We start from the raw sequence: 14,582 nt of genomic DNA on the forward strand, positions 1-14,582 counted from the left end.
TTTGTTTTAGTAATTTATAAATTGTTACAATGGTGCCACCAGCAAACACGGAGCAAGCTGATTCTGTGTGGGATAATGTTGAGGATGACCTTGGTGAGGAAATTATGAAAATGTCTGTCAATGAGATTAGATCGAGGACAAGGCTCTTGGACAATGAAGTAAGGGTAAGTCGAAACTCTTTAAATTTAAATAGTACTCATTCAGGTATTCTATGCAAGAGGCTAAGTTAGTCTTATTTAGAAATATTTGCAAATTGTCATCTCTGTCAGTTCAAATACTTGACAATTTCTGAATTAAAACATATTGTAGATTACTAATTCGTTAATTTCTTTTAAAATACGCATTTATTTGTAGTTTTCTGTGTTTTAATAAAACAATGTTTAAAGTAGCAAAATGTATGAATTTTTCAATAATAATGTTATAAAATTTCTAAAAAAAGCTTGAGAATTATTATTTTTAAGATTATTAAGTTGTGAGTATCTTTACAAACAGTCATTTGATTTTTATAACCTTAAATTAACTAAAATTCACTATAATTAAAACATAATGGCAAGTTGATAGATTTTCTAATTACAAATACTATAAAGCGTGTGAATTTTTGAATAAACTTTTGCTAGTGATCTTTTTTTGACTATATCATTACCAGTAATGAACATTTCAAGTTTTCATTCAGGGATTATTTGCGAAGTTGTGAGTATCATAAAGTGATTGTTCAAGTGTTGTTGTAGTTAATTTATTATGAATTTAACATTGAGTGATCTAGCACCCTCGAAGTATATGTCTGTAGCAGTTCCAAAAACTATAATTTTTATAATATATTTCAGGGGCTTTATCTATTTAAACAAAGCTTAATTTAAAAAAAAGTACTAAAAAATCCTATTATTAAAAGTCTACACTTTAACACCAAACTAGTAGGCTACACTGATTAATTTGGTTCTAAGCCAACTAGGCGCCGACCAACAAAGTTTAGGAAAAGTGTCAGTTAAAATTGCAAAATTTTGCGTAGAAACGTTGCTTATTGCTAGTCATTAATTTAATTAACAGTGTTGCCACTAACTCAAGCTTACCAGGCTAGTTTAAAGTTTAAAAAAACTCAGGATATACTTGATTTTAAAATCGTGGGCTAGTTTTCATTAAACTTATCACTTTGTACTATATGTTTTTTTCTTACAATTTTAAGCGTTTTTAGTGTTTTGTATTATATCACTTCTCAAAACTAAAGTTCTTTTAGTATTACTAATTATTTGATTAAGTCAGTTACTGCTTTATATTACCAATACTCTTTTATGTTCTCTTAATGTTAAAATCATAATTTTTTTATTAAATATTATTAAAATACTTTTTACAGATAATGAAAAGTGAAACTGGAAGAATTAAGCACGAGCTTAATACAATGAAAGACAAGATTAAAGAAAACACTGAAAAAATAAAAATTAATAAAACCTTGCCATATCTAGTTTCAAACGTTGTTGAAGTAAGTAGTAGTTACACTAATTTGAAAATTAAGTTTCTTGTAGAACAATAATATTCAATTGTGGTTGTAACACAAGCACTGCTAACGCATAAATAAAATACACAATCTTTTAAACTTCACAGCTGCTTGACGTTGACCCTGAGGAAAATGCGGAGGAAGAGGGAGGTAACGTAGACTTGGATGCGCAGAGGAAAGGAAAGTGCGCGGTGATCAAGACTTCTACCAGACAAACCTACTTCTTGCCGATGATTGGCCTCGTTGAGCCTGAGCAACTTACGCCTGGTGACCTTGTTGTTAGTTTAGTTACACCATTTTTTCACTGTACTTTTACGCTAAGCAGTTTAACTTTAGTTTAATTGAGATATAGCATGATTTGAAAGTAAAACTTTATGAACTAAACAATAAATTAACTACTTTAGTATACGCTGATATGAGTTACAAAAAGTATTTAACACTAAGCAATGTAATCTTTGAAATAAGTTTTTTGTTAGCAATCTCTTGATTTATAGTTGAGGTGTTTTTTAATTTTTATTAAGTTTCTTTAGAAGTTGTTGGACTTACATTATTTATTTGGGTAGAAACTATATTTTTAGTATTATGAAATAAGTACATATGAATTAATACAAGAAAATTAATTTAGGGAGTTAACAAAGATTCATATCTTGTTCTGGAGAAGTTACCCACAGAATTTGATAGCCGTGTTAAAGCCATGGAGGTAGACGAACGACCAACCGAACAATATTCAGACATCGGTGGTTTGGACAAGCAGATACAAGAGCTTATTGAAGCAGTCGTTCTTCCAATGACTCACAAAGAACGGTATGCATTTAAATTGAGCTGTTTATCCTAAATGTTTTGTTGTTTTGTTTTCTCATGTGTAAAATTTTTAATGAGTAAAATATATACCCGATCAGTAAAAATTTTAAATGTTTTAATATCCATTTTTTTGTTTTTTAGAAAACATAGTTGTTTACAGTTACAATATGTCCTATTGTTTAAAATACACATTCGTACTTACTTTTAACATATTTAGTTTCATAAATTTTAAGTGAATGAAATATTTTTGCTGGTATTTAAATGTTTCTTCTAAAAACAGTTAAAAACTTAAAATTTTACTTAAATCAATTTTAAAACGCATTGTATGTACATTGTTCAATCAATGCATAATTATGTACAGTTTGACTTATTCTAGTTCTATTTCAAAAATATGTATGCATTTCAGATTCCAGCAGATAGGCATTCAGCCTCCAAAAGGTGTGCTCATGTACGGACCTCCTGGTACTGGAAAAACTCTGCTTGCTAGAGCTTGTGCTGCTCAAACCAAAGTATGGTTGTTATCAAACTTATTATAAATTAAACTATTTAGCACAAATTTAAAACTTAAAAACTTGTGTATAATTTTAGCTATTAAAATATTGTTAGTTTGTATTTTTATTGAAAAACTAGATACAAAGTTAATTCAGTATATTCTGTAAATTTATTATGGTTTTTTTTGAAATTATGTACATTTTTTATATTGTTAAAACTGTTTTAAAGCAGGAGTTACACGTTTCAATTTAAGTTTTCCACAATCATTTTCAACATAAAAAACTATTTGTACTTAAATTTTTATTACTTACTGCGTAAAACAAGATTTAACTAAGTTAATTTCTCAAATTACATCAAATAGTATAATAACATGATTGATAATTTACTATTTACCATATTTTACTTAAATTTTGTTTACCGTTACCAAGTTATATATTTTTTGTTTAAATGTTGTTTGTTTACGTCATAATACATAAAATTTATTTTTTAAACTCAGTAAATTCATTTTATCATTTGAAAAGGACATATAGTTTTGTATGTCGAAAACGTTTGTGTAAAGTATAAATAAAAAAGTTAGAAGAGTAATTTCTGCTTTTATATTTTAGTTGCAAATAATATCTTAAAAGTAACGAAAACCTTTCCTTCAGTAGTACTAATTTAAAATACGAGAGAAATTATCGGTTTATAAACTAAACTACCTTCTTTGTTGTCAAGAAAATGTAAACAACTCATTGATACTTTTCAGTCTACGTTTTTGAAGTTGGCTGGTCCACAGTTGGTGCAAATGTTTATTGGTGATGGAGCTAAACTGGTCAGAGACGCATTTGCTCTTGCTAAAGAAAGAAAACCGGCTATTATTTTTATCGATGAGTTAGATGCAATTGGAACTAAAAGGTAAAACCAAAGTTGTTTAACTTAAATAAAATTGTAACCATAAAACAAAATGTCTTAAAATTAAATAGTATTTTTAAAATGGTAAATTTAGTTAAAAAAGGTGAAAATATAATCAACAATTATAAACTTTAATTTTCTTCGCATTTCACATTATCTTGCTCAGTTAAAACTTAATATTTTTAAATTGTTTTTGTTTTACTTTTTGGCATGAAATTTTAGTTCAACTGTTTACAAATTTTGTTTGTTTCTAGCTTAAAATATTGAATGTAAACTAAAGCATCTATTAATGTGACCATAGACTTTTAAAGTTTATTAATAGTATGTTGTCTTAAATATAACAAAACATAAGTTAGTTTTAAATATTTTATGTTTCTAACGTTAGATTTTTCATAATGTACTTGGTCGCAATACAAAAAATATTCTACATAAATAATGTATAATGTTTACAATGTAACTTATATCTGATTATAGTTTCTGCTAATGAAAAGTTTAAGGCCGTAGGGCAAGGTTTCCCAAACTTTTTTTCAAATAGCCACTTTATAGAAATTCAAAAGGCTATGGCCCCCCTCCAACAAGACTACTTAAAAAACTACTTTTTAAAAACACCTAAGGCCTTTTTTTGCTCATAATCTCCAACTCAAGAATATCTAGTGTAAGTTTCAAAATTTAAAGACTGTCCAAAATTTAAAAAATATATAATAATATTTAAAAATGTCCCCTCTTCCGCCCCTTTACTAAATATTGCCCCCCCCCTCTCCGAATTACTAAAAACGCCCCCAGGGGGCGGTACCGCCCACTTTGATAAAACCCTGCCGTAGGGAGAATCAAATTTTTTACAAAAATCAAAATTGGACCCTACATGAAAGCTATAACTGTATATTGTACTATAAGATACTTTTTACAAGAATGTAAAAATAATATTTAACTTAGATATCGCTAGTTAGGAAAACTTAAATACAAACTTGTAAAAGAAAAATTTATCATTGCTTGTTTTCTCGTAATTTAAAAAAATCTACTAAAAATATATTTTCTTCTTTTTTGGTCAATTAACCTTAACTTTTCAGAAAATATTTTTTGCATTAATAAAAAAAAAATCGTATTGTATGAATTTTAAAAGTATTGTATTTTTAAAATTTTTTGACCAAAAAAACAATTTAATAAAAAAATGTTTTTACTCATAGTAAAATTAACCTACAATAAAGAGATTATTTAAAAAATGATAAATTTTTAATGAAAAGTCTTTTTTGCCTTTTTACTTTTGTCCCTCCATAAAAAACCTACTGAGCTCTCCGATTTTGTACACTCATATCTCAAAAACTAATTTGAAATTTACCAACAGTAAAATGCAACTTTTAGCTAAGTTAAACATATATAAGCTAAGCTTTAATATAAGATCAACATGTAAAAACAGAGCCTAAAAACAATATATTTTTTAGCTATATATTAATAATAAAAATTTAGTTGTTTAAAATGATTTGTTTGCATTCTGTGTGTATAAAGTTAATTAATTACAAAATAAAATTTGCTTAAAGAAAATTATAAATATAAATAGGGATAAGTTGAACAAATTTATTAATTTAATTTGAACTCTAGTTAAACATTACTCTAGTTACAAAACTTGAAACAATTTAAATACCAATTACTATTTCTACTATTAGTAAGTCGGTATAGATTTTAACTTAGTAGTAAATATTTCCTCTGTCTATATAAATATTTACCGTCCAAAAAACCTTGAAACCTAGAATTTGACAATTTAGGCTAAAATGCCTGGAATTTTGAACAAAAATCACTAAAAAACCTAGAAAAACCTTAAATTTTTAACAATTTTAATATGTTAAGTAGTAAAATTTCGATTTGACTTAAAAAACCTATCATATAAATAAAAAAATTGTCATCATCAAAAAGTTTTTTATTAAAAATCACATTTGAACTAGCTTAAGAGTATCTTTTTTAATGTTTTTATACTATTAAACACAGTTTCTTACCTTGAACTTAACTTTAAACTAAAAATTGACCCAAAAATGTGTACTTTTATAAACCTGGAGGAAATGTTGAAAACCTAGAGAAAATTTGCTAAAAACATTTAACAACCCTGATATAAGTTTATTAGATAAGAAGTTTTTAAATTCTTAGACTTGAAGCTTTCAAAGTGTTTTATTATAATTTAATTTAGCTGTTTTAACTGTTTAAAATAACTTAATTAGTGTATATTACAGTTTCTCTTAAACAAGTATATCACATTTTTTTGTAATGTGTAAAAATTTGTTGTTTAAACATTAGCTAAAATATATATAAGGTTTAATTAAAACCTAGTAACCAGTATTTTAATGCAAACTATAATGAAACTGACAGATTCGATAGTGAAAAAGCTGGTGATCGCGAAGTACAAAGAACTATGTTGGAACTTCTCAATCAATTAGATGGTTTTGAACCAAATAATGACATTAAGGTTTAATTTATTCAAATAAAAAAATAAGTTGTGTAATCTTGAAGAACTTATAAAAGTTTTAGTTGTTTTAATTTTTAGGTGATAGCAGCCACTAACAGAGTAGATATTCTTGATCCAGCGCTATTAAGAAGTGGTAGGTTAGACAGAAAAATTGAGTTTCCTGTTCCTAATGAGGAAGCTAGAGGCAGAATATTGCAGATTCACTCTAGAAAAATGAATGTCAAGTTAGTATCTTTTTTAGTTTTGCCTTTTTTAATTTTTCTTGTTTTTAAGAGTTGTATTACAAAAATGACTAGTTTAACAATACATAAACAGTTTAGAGTTTTATTATTAACGTATTGGTCGTTTTTATAATATATGACTTCGTATTAATTACATTAATGTAGTTCTAAAATCTACTACAAAAATTAATGTGAGTATCTATTAGTCATTTATATATTCAATTGCAGTGCTGATGTAAACTACGAAGAATTAGCAAGATGCACTGATGATTTCAATGGAGCGCAACTGAAAGCTGTCTGCGTTGAAGCAGTGAGTTTTCAGTATATTATTAAATTTAAAACGTGTTTTATTTATAGGGTTGCAAAACACCTGGAATTCTGGAAAACCTGGAATCTGACAATTTAGGCTAAAAACATCTGGAATTTAAGAAAGAAAAAACCCTCAAATTTTAAACAAAAATCACTAAATGGAATTTTGAACAATTTTTATATGTAAAGTAATGAAATTTCGATTTAACACAAAAAACCTGTCATATAGACAATTTTTGTCTATTATTGAATTTTTTTTATTAAAAGACAGTTTTAAAATAGCTTTACAATATCTTTCCAATGTTTTATACTAAGTAAGACTTTTTTTTTTCTTTAAATTTAATTTTATACTAAAAATAAACAAAAAAAACTTGTACTTTCAAAAACCTTGAAGAAATTCAGAAACTTGGAAGAAATTTTCCCAAAAACATAACTGAAGTAACCCTGTATTTATAATACTGTTTTAACATTATGACTTTTACTACTTTGTTTGTTTGACTGAAGTTTAATACAAAAATAAAATGTAGGTTTGTAATTTTAAAAGTACACCACTGCTAATCATTTGCATTTAAATTTGTACATTTTATGTGATTACTCAGTGTTTTTGGAAACTTCAGAATGTAGTTTTTCTTCTTGATCTACTTTTATAAATTTTTTGTTATAATTAATTTGTAGTTAAATCTAGAGCTATAACTCTAATTGGTATGTACCAAAATAAGTATATACCTTCTTTTGAATTGGTAAAAAGGGTTCAAATTTAACTTAACAAAAAAAACTACTAATGGTAGGATTGTAACTAAGTTAGTTGGTTTTCTTTGAAGTACTTTAAAAATCAGGCTAGTTTAAAGCTTAGTTTTTAAATTTAAAGTTTTATTTTTTCTGTAACAACTTTGAGTTATCTTTTCTTAAAAGTTTTACTTTCTTTAGATTTAAGTTGTATTAGTAGTTTTAGTTTTCTTTAATGGTGTATTATCTAAGCTCTGTTTTTTAGACAATATTTAAGTATTCATCATTTTTCAAACCACAACTACTTATATAGATATTTTAATTTTGCCTATAAGCTAATGCTTGTTTGTATTCAGGTAAGTTTTTGTAATTAAAACAAAAAAAAAATCCTTAAAATTTATAGTTCTAATATAAGTTTGATTTTATTATTGAAATATTAGTAAGGTGGTTCTTCTTTTTACAAGATCTTTTTAACTTTGTTTGAAAAAGTTTAACTTTTTATTAAACTTAGAACTATCAGTAATTCTTTTTTCTTTTTACTGATTTGTAAAACAAATATTAGGGCATGATTGCACTAAGAAGAGAAGCGACTGAATTGTCACATGAAGATTATATGGAAGGATTATTAGAAGTGCAAGCTAAAAAGAAAGCCAATCTCCAGTATTATGCTTAACTTTATTTTAGCAAATAGTTATTTTTTTGTTTCTTAAGAACAGCACTTGATTTTGTGTGTAACGTTTATTTAGTTGTACCGCTGTTTTTAGATAAACTATTACTTAAGTACACTTCTTTATTTGATTGAAAAGTTTTTAACTTATTCAAATGTTAATTTTTAAATAAGCTACGGCTTATTAAATTAAGAAATTGTACAGGAGTATTAAAAAGTCTTAAACTTTATTGTAATGTTATATTAGTAAAAAGTTAAAAATTTAAGGTAATAAAATCTACTTATTTATGTTTGAGGTTGTGAACATAGTTGTTAACTAATTTGACAGTAATAAAATAGTTCAAATAAACTAAAAATTGTTGTTTTTTTTAGTTTTTTAAATTTCTAATTAACTTTATAATTTTTAGTTTTTTTTTGTGTGTTTAGCTCAAAACTAAGTGTAGAAATAAGTTTTGATTTTCGTATTAACTTAATCTAACTTGTTTTAAATTCAAGAGCATTTATTTTGAAAAAAGTACTAATGTAAGCTTAAAATTATTGTTTAAGTGATTTACACTTTTTATTAACTTCTGGTTTTACATAAGTTGTGGTTAAATAAATGTCAAAGGTTATATGATTATTTTAATAAGCTACCTAATAGAATGTTATGCTAAGTAAATTTGTTTCAGGTTCAAACTTGTTTTTAATTTGTTTAATTTTAATAAGACTCCTCACTGCAGCTAATAATAAATTGAAATTTAGTATACAAAATAAAAAATATTGTATTGAAAAAAATTTGGTCATAAGTAATAAATTAGATCAAGTCGCTTTATATTTACAACCATTAGTTTCAAGCAATACGTCCACCTTTTTGTTTACAAAAACTTTTTGTCAGTTCAAGTTTAAAGAAAAACTAATTTTCAAGCCTTCAAATAGTAAAACATTAATTAAAAAATCCTTTGAAGTCTGAATAAAATTGCAAAGCTTTCCTAGAAATTTACTAGAATGAAGTAGAAATTAAGAAAAATAAGTAAACTTTTTCATATTTGAGAGGTGTAAAGGATTTCTTTAAAATTAATTGAACACATGTTGTCTGAAGAATTTTGTTTAATATAAATTTCTAAAAAGAATTAACTACACACTTTTCATAGATTAGTTTAAATTTTACGTGTACAATAATAAGCTTTATTTTTTGACTAAGGTAATATATTTAACACAAAAAGTAATGAGTCTATATCTATAAGATTCCATCCCATACAGGTCAATACTAAAATTTGTAACTTTTACAGATTAGGTCAGTTAAAAAATTTTTAGCTTAAATTAAAGAATAGCTCTACCGAACTATTTTCTGAAAAGTTTAGTGTAGAAAGAGTTGTAAATAACTATAATGGTAATCCCTAGACTTTAGTTTAAAAAGTTTTAAATTTAATAGTCAAACATAAAAAAAGATAATTTTTCATATTATTACATGTTCTTAAATAGATAACTGTTATAATTCAAAAGAATTTGAAGAACATTGCGGAAAAGTTTTGTTTCTGCATAACCAAGAGTTACTTTTACATCTTGTGAAAAAATTATCAAAAAAACAAAACTTATTATCTAAAAGTATTACACAAGTTTTACATATTTTAATTTTTTTCCTGAGTACATCTACATTAGCTGTGTCTTAAAACAAAACAACTTACTTTAAAATGTTTTAAGAATCACATTTAATGATCAATTAAAAATATAAGAGTTCTAAGTATCAATGTAGTTAAAATAATATCAATATGAGTGTATCAATTATCATTTATAAACCTAGGCTTTGTCAACAAAAAGTTTGTAAAATATTTTCATTAATGACTCAAGCCATTCATTAAAATTTTTTATGATATTTACTTCTTTAAGCTTTTTTAGATTTAGTTTTTATTGTTTACTTTTCTTTTTGTACTGTGGTTTGTAGTTATTAATAGACTATTGAAATCGTGGTTTAAATGCTTAGAACAGTTATTTGAAAGAAAGTGCTGTAATAGTGTTTGAAAAATGTTCCCGAACGGGTTCCCGAAAATATTTTTTAAAATGTTGATTCGTTATTTATGGCCTATATTCTAAATTTTTTCGTAACTAGCCGTGTCGCTATTTTTTTACGGTTTCTTAAATAAATACACTATAACTTGATTATTTCAATTGACAAAGTATGATGTCATTGTTTGACTTTTTCGCGCAGGGACGGCCATATTAATGAAAGTAAAGCAGCTAAAAGTATCAAAATCCACAATTTATGATGCGTGAGGAAGTAAAAAGAGCACACATTACTTAAGATCGTTCCAAATGTCAAAAATATCAAGTCGTTTCAGAGAGAGTAAGGAGGGACTACAAAGGTTACTAGGAAAAAGGGCTTGGGATATCAAAATCTATCCATATCAATGAGAACAATATTAAAAAAAGTGGATCTCAAACGTACTCTCTTGAAACCATTTTAAAGAGAAACATATAACAATTTCATAGTTTATTTCACTTTGAAAGCTTTTCGACTTTACCTTAGCCATTATCAATAACAAAACTGTAAAAATCCTTAAAACCCTTTTTAATCTTAAAAATAAGCCAAATATTAAAATTGTTAAACATGATAAAGGAAATAGTGTCTGTTTGATGTCATAAGTTGGTTATTCAAATAAAATTAATACCATTGTCGAAGATAACACCAAGTTTAAATTAGTATAAACAGACAAAAATAGTCTAGTTAGTTAGTTTATTGAACAAAAAACGTTTATTGAAAATAGAATGCTTTTTGTTTTACCTATATTTAATTTAAGTCTATTTTCTTTAACTAATTTTGAGACTTTTTGAAGTTCAAAATTTAGGTTTTCACTGTCTTGTAAATACGTGTTTTTATTAAATGTTTTATACAGTAAGGTATCGTCTGCAAAATTTATTACTTTTAAGCTAGTATTGTTTTGTAAGTCATTAATGTGTATGAGAAATAAAAGAGGTCCTAGGACTGAACTTTGTGGTACTCCTACCTCAATTTTTTCACGTGTTGATTCATACCCAGAGAAATTAACATACATTTCAGTGAAGTAAGATTTAACTAACAACTGCATCTTCCCTCTTACACCATAACATTCTAGTTTGTTTAGCAAAATCCTTCTATCAACACTGTCAAATGCTTTACTTAAATCAAGTAACACAGCACATACTGCTTCTCCCTTATCAAACCTGTTCAGAACACCTTCTAAAAACTCAGACAAAGCCATGGTAGTAGAATGGTTCTCTCAAAAACCAAATTGTGAATTTTTAAAAATATTGTTTTTAGTAAAAAAACTATATAAATGATTATATATTACTTTTTTGAATTATTTTCCTTAAGTTAGATAAAATTAAGATTGGTCTATAGTTGCCTGGTAAATTTTTTGATCCTGATTTGGTAATTGGAATTACTTTTGCTAATTTAAACTATTTGGATATTTACTTTCATAATATGCTTGATTAATCAATTCACAAAAACTTTAGAGATAGGACTGTTAGTTTTTTTTTGGAATTTTAACTGATATATTATCATGACCTTAGGCCTTGTTTGAGTCTAAGTTTTTTATAATGTTAAATATTTCTAATTCTGTTACATCTAACCAAAAGAAAATGTTACTAAATTTTTTTATTTTATTAGCTGTGTTTAGAGTATCCTTTTTTTGTACAGGTCTGTAAGCCAATATTTGAAAATGAGTATTTAATTTATCAACTATTTCAACTGGTTTGGTATAATAATTTTCATTTATATCTAGCTGGTGTGGAAATTAGTTTTCTTGTTTTTTCTTATTGGTTATACTATTCATTATTCTCCTAATTTTGGATATATTTTTTCAGAGATTTTAAGCATGTTTTCATAGTATGCCTTTTTTGATATTGTTTTAATTTTTGTAAGTTTGCTTCTGTATTTTTGTATTAATGAACTATAATTGGATTATTAAAATTATTTTTGCAGATACTTTTGTATTATCTATTTTTTTGTTTTATGGATTTCAATATTGCTTTAGTTATCCAAGGTTTTGATTTCAATTTTAGTTTAGCTTTAGATAATTTTTATTTTGGAACATTTTTGTAAGTTTCTAGACACCCTCTACTAAAAAGTTTTGATATTTTTGACATTTGGAACGATCTAAAGTATTGTTTGCTCTTTTTGTTTTTTGATAATGAATAAGGTAAAGTCGAAACGCCGTCAAAGTGAAATAAACTATGAAATTGTTATGTCGAAAATAGTTTTTAAAAATTCAAACACCCGACCTGAATTTTATTATACTCCCTTAAACTAAAGAAGCATTAGCATCTTACTCTACTTAAACAACTAATATTGAACAAAAACGAAAAGTTGCCCAAAAATTTTTTGGTTCAAGGACCTGGATACGCAAAAAAACCTCTCGATCATCGAGTTGCGATAGGAGCAGATCTGCTTTAGATTTTGCTGTAGTCCGGCATGCAGAAGGGTTGAATAATTTTTCTAGACACAAAATATTCACTTTAGAAGCATTTTTTAATAAAAAAAATGACAGAGTAAAAGTCTGACACTCAAATAACGTTACTGAAGACATGTGTACCGTTTATCGCCTCGAGAAAGCAAGAATTTGTCACAGTTTGAAGATATCCACTGATTTTTGTGAAAAAGGGTGCAAATATGTACATTAATGATATTATGACCTTAAATGATACAAAAGAGCATTTAAAAAATAAACATTTTACCTTTCATACTTAAAACAAATCCAGTGTAAAGACAATTTCCTGCGGTTTGGAATATTAAATTGTGGTCAGCTTCATCGCCCTATCTCGATTTAATGGAGTTAAGTGTTTATAATGGAAACTGAGACGTCTAACTGTGGACTCATTTTAAATATGTTTTGTTAAAACTTGAGCAAAAATAGCGCAAAAAAATTTGCTTACAGACTTTGGAAGGACATGTTGAAAAAAAACATTGTGTTATTGTTTTGTTAGGCCTTGAAACAAAATAATAACAATGAAATATTTTAAGCTTTCATTAGTTTAAAATAAATTGCATTTTATATTTTCAAGGAATATTATAAATTTCTAAACTCTGTAAATGCAACTTTTAAAGCTTAAACAAACAACATATAAATTGCAACAATTACCTTTTCAGAAACTTGAAACAGTCTGAAAATAAATGTTGAAAAGCTTAAAACTTGTATGTATAACTTTTGTGTAACTCGGTAAACACTTGTTAACTTTACATAAATATCTTTAACTATTCAAAAATATAAGTTTAAGCTTTTGTTAACAAAAGATCCTAGCAAAACAAATTCACTGGAATATATAACTAATAAAAAACTATACAAAATCCTTTTTTTTATTACATTAACACATGTTTCTCTGTGTTGACGTGTGTTTATTTTAATGGACACATGTATACACCTACTTTAGCTTCTATTCTCTCCGTACAGCAATTATTTTTTACAGAGCTCCGTTGAAGTGTATTAATCCGTTAACACACAGAAACATGTGACAGTGTAATAAAGAAAGGATACTGTATAACTTGTTATTATCATAAATTTCTTTAACAATTTATATTTTTGTTTAAGGTTTAAAAATTTGTTTACTACTTCAACTTTTAGATGTGAAATTTTAGTTGAGCATTTTAGTTTTTTAAATTTTTATTTAAAGTAGTATTTGTTCGTATGTTTTCAAAAATTAGACAAACGATAAACATTATCTAACAACTATCTTAAATATTGTATTTTGATAAGTGTTTGAATTAGATTACTTAAGTTCTTTTACAGCATATGAGCACAAAATACGTATTTTCAAACACTGTTTACCGCTAATTTGGCATCGTACTAAAAGGTAACTGCACCAACAGAATACTTTATAATTAACTATTGTACTTAGTACAGTAACCTGTGCTTAAGTACGCACTGTGAACATAGCTCAAAAGTGCGTATCCAAGAATATTTTGTCTTAAATTATATACAACACGCCTAAATACATGTTCGTTTTCATTATTATCGTTTTTTACCATTTTTAATTTATTTTTCAATCATATGGTATGTAAATGTTAGCTGCACTGTTCATTATTTTCGTTTATTTAAATTTTGTACAACCTTTTGAATGTTTTTAATTATGGGTATAAAAATTTAAATTGTACTGTTGGTTGTTTTTCTAAATTAATAACCTGAAGTATGTTTGTTTTCAATATTGGGTTTAGTGTAAAATTTTTTTTTCATAACTTATTTTCTGGTTTTAATTTAATAAAATTTTAGACAGGATTGTTTATATTCTAGTACTTTTTTATTACATGATTTAGGCTTAGAAAAAAATTTAAGTAAAAAAAAAACATTCAAACACAGCGTTTTTCGGCTAAAAAGTGCGTACCCAATTGGCAGTGCATATCTAAGCAGCAGGTTACTGTACTATGTAAAACTATTTTGTTTGTGAAATTTATTGAAAAAAATATTTCAAATCAATAGACTTAAATTTACATTTATGGCACTGCATAAGCAGCTTCCATGACCTTTTTTCGTTATAGTTTTTTTAGAAATAAATATATTCATAGTAATTTTATAATTTACAAAC

The 14,582-nt window shown here is 26.0% G+C and overlaps 1 protein-coding gene across 1 annotated transcript; it reads left to right on the forward strand.

Moving 5' to 3' along the window:
- The first annotated feature begins 7 nt into the window (after window positions 1–7).
- Window positions 8–8,398, forward strand: LOC145842504 (26S proteasome regulatory subunit 6A-B). The gene is made up of 10 exons (XM_082949959.1): window positions 8–164; window positions 1,349–1,474; window positions 1,597–1,767; window positions 2,115–2,293; window positions 2,697–2,799; window positions 3,528–3,676; window positions 6,029–6,125; window positions 6,204–6,349; window positions 6,575–6,656; window positions 7,944–8,398. Exons 1-10 carry the CDS (start codon window positions 30–32, stop codon window positions 8,052–8,054), a joined length of 1,299 nt encoding a protein of 432 aa, XP_082806085.1. The 5' UTR covers window positions 8–29; the 3' UTR covers window positions 8,055–8,398.
- The last annotated feature ends 6,184 nt before the right edge of the window (window positions 8,399–14,582 follow it).

The sequence above is a fragment of the Thalia democratica genome, chromosome 8 (assembly GCF_965202585.1).
Source record: "Thalia democratica chromosome 8, ktThaDemo2.hap1.1, whole genome shotgun sequence".
Classification (NCBI taxonomy): Eukaryota; Metazoa; Chordata; class Thaliacea; order Salpida; family Salpidae; genus Thalia; species Thalia democratica.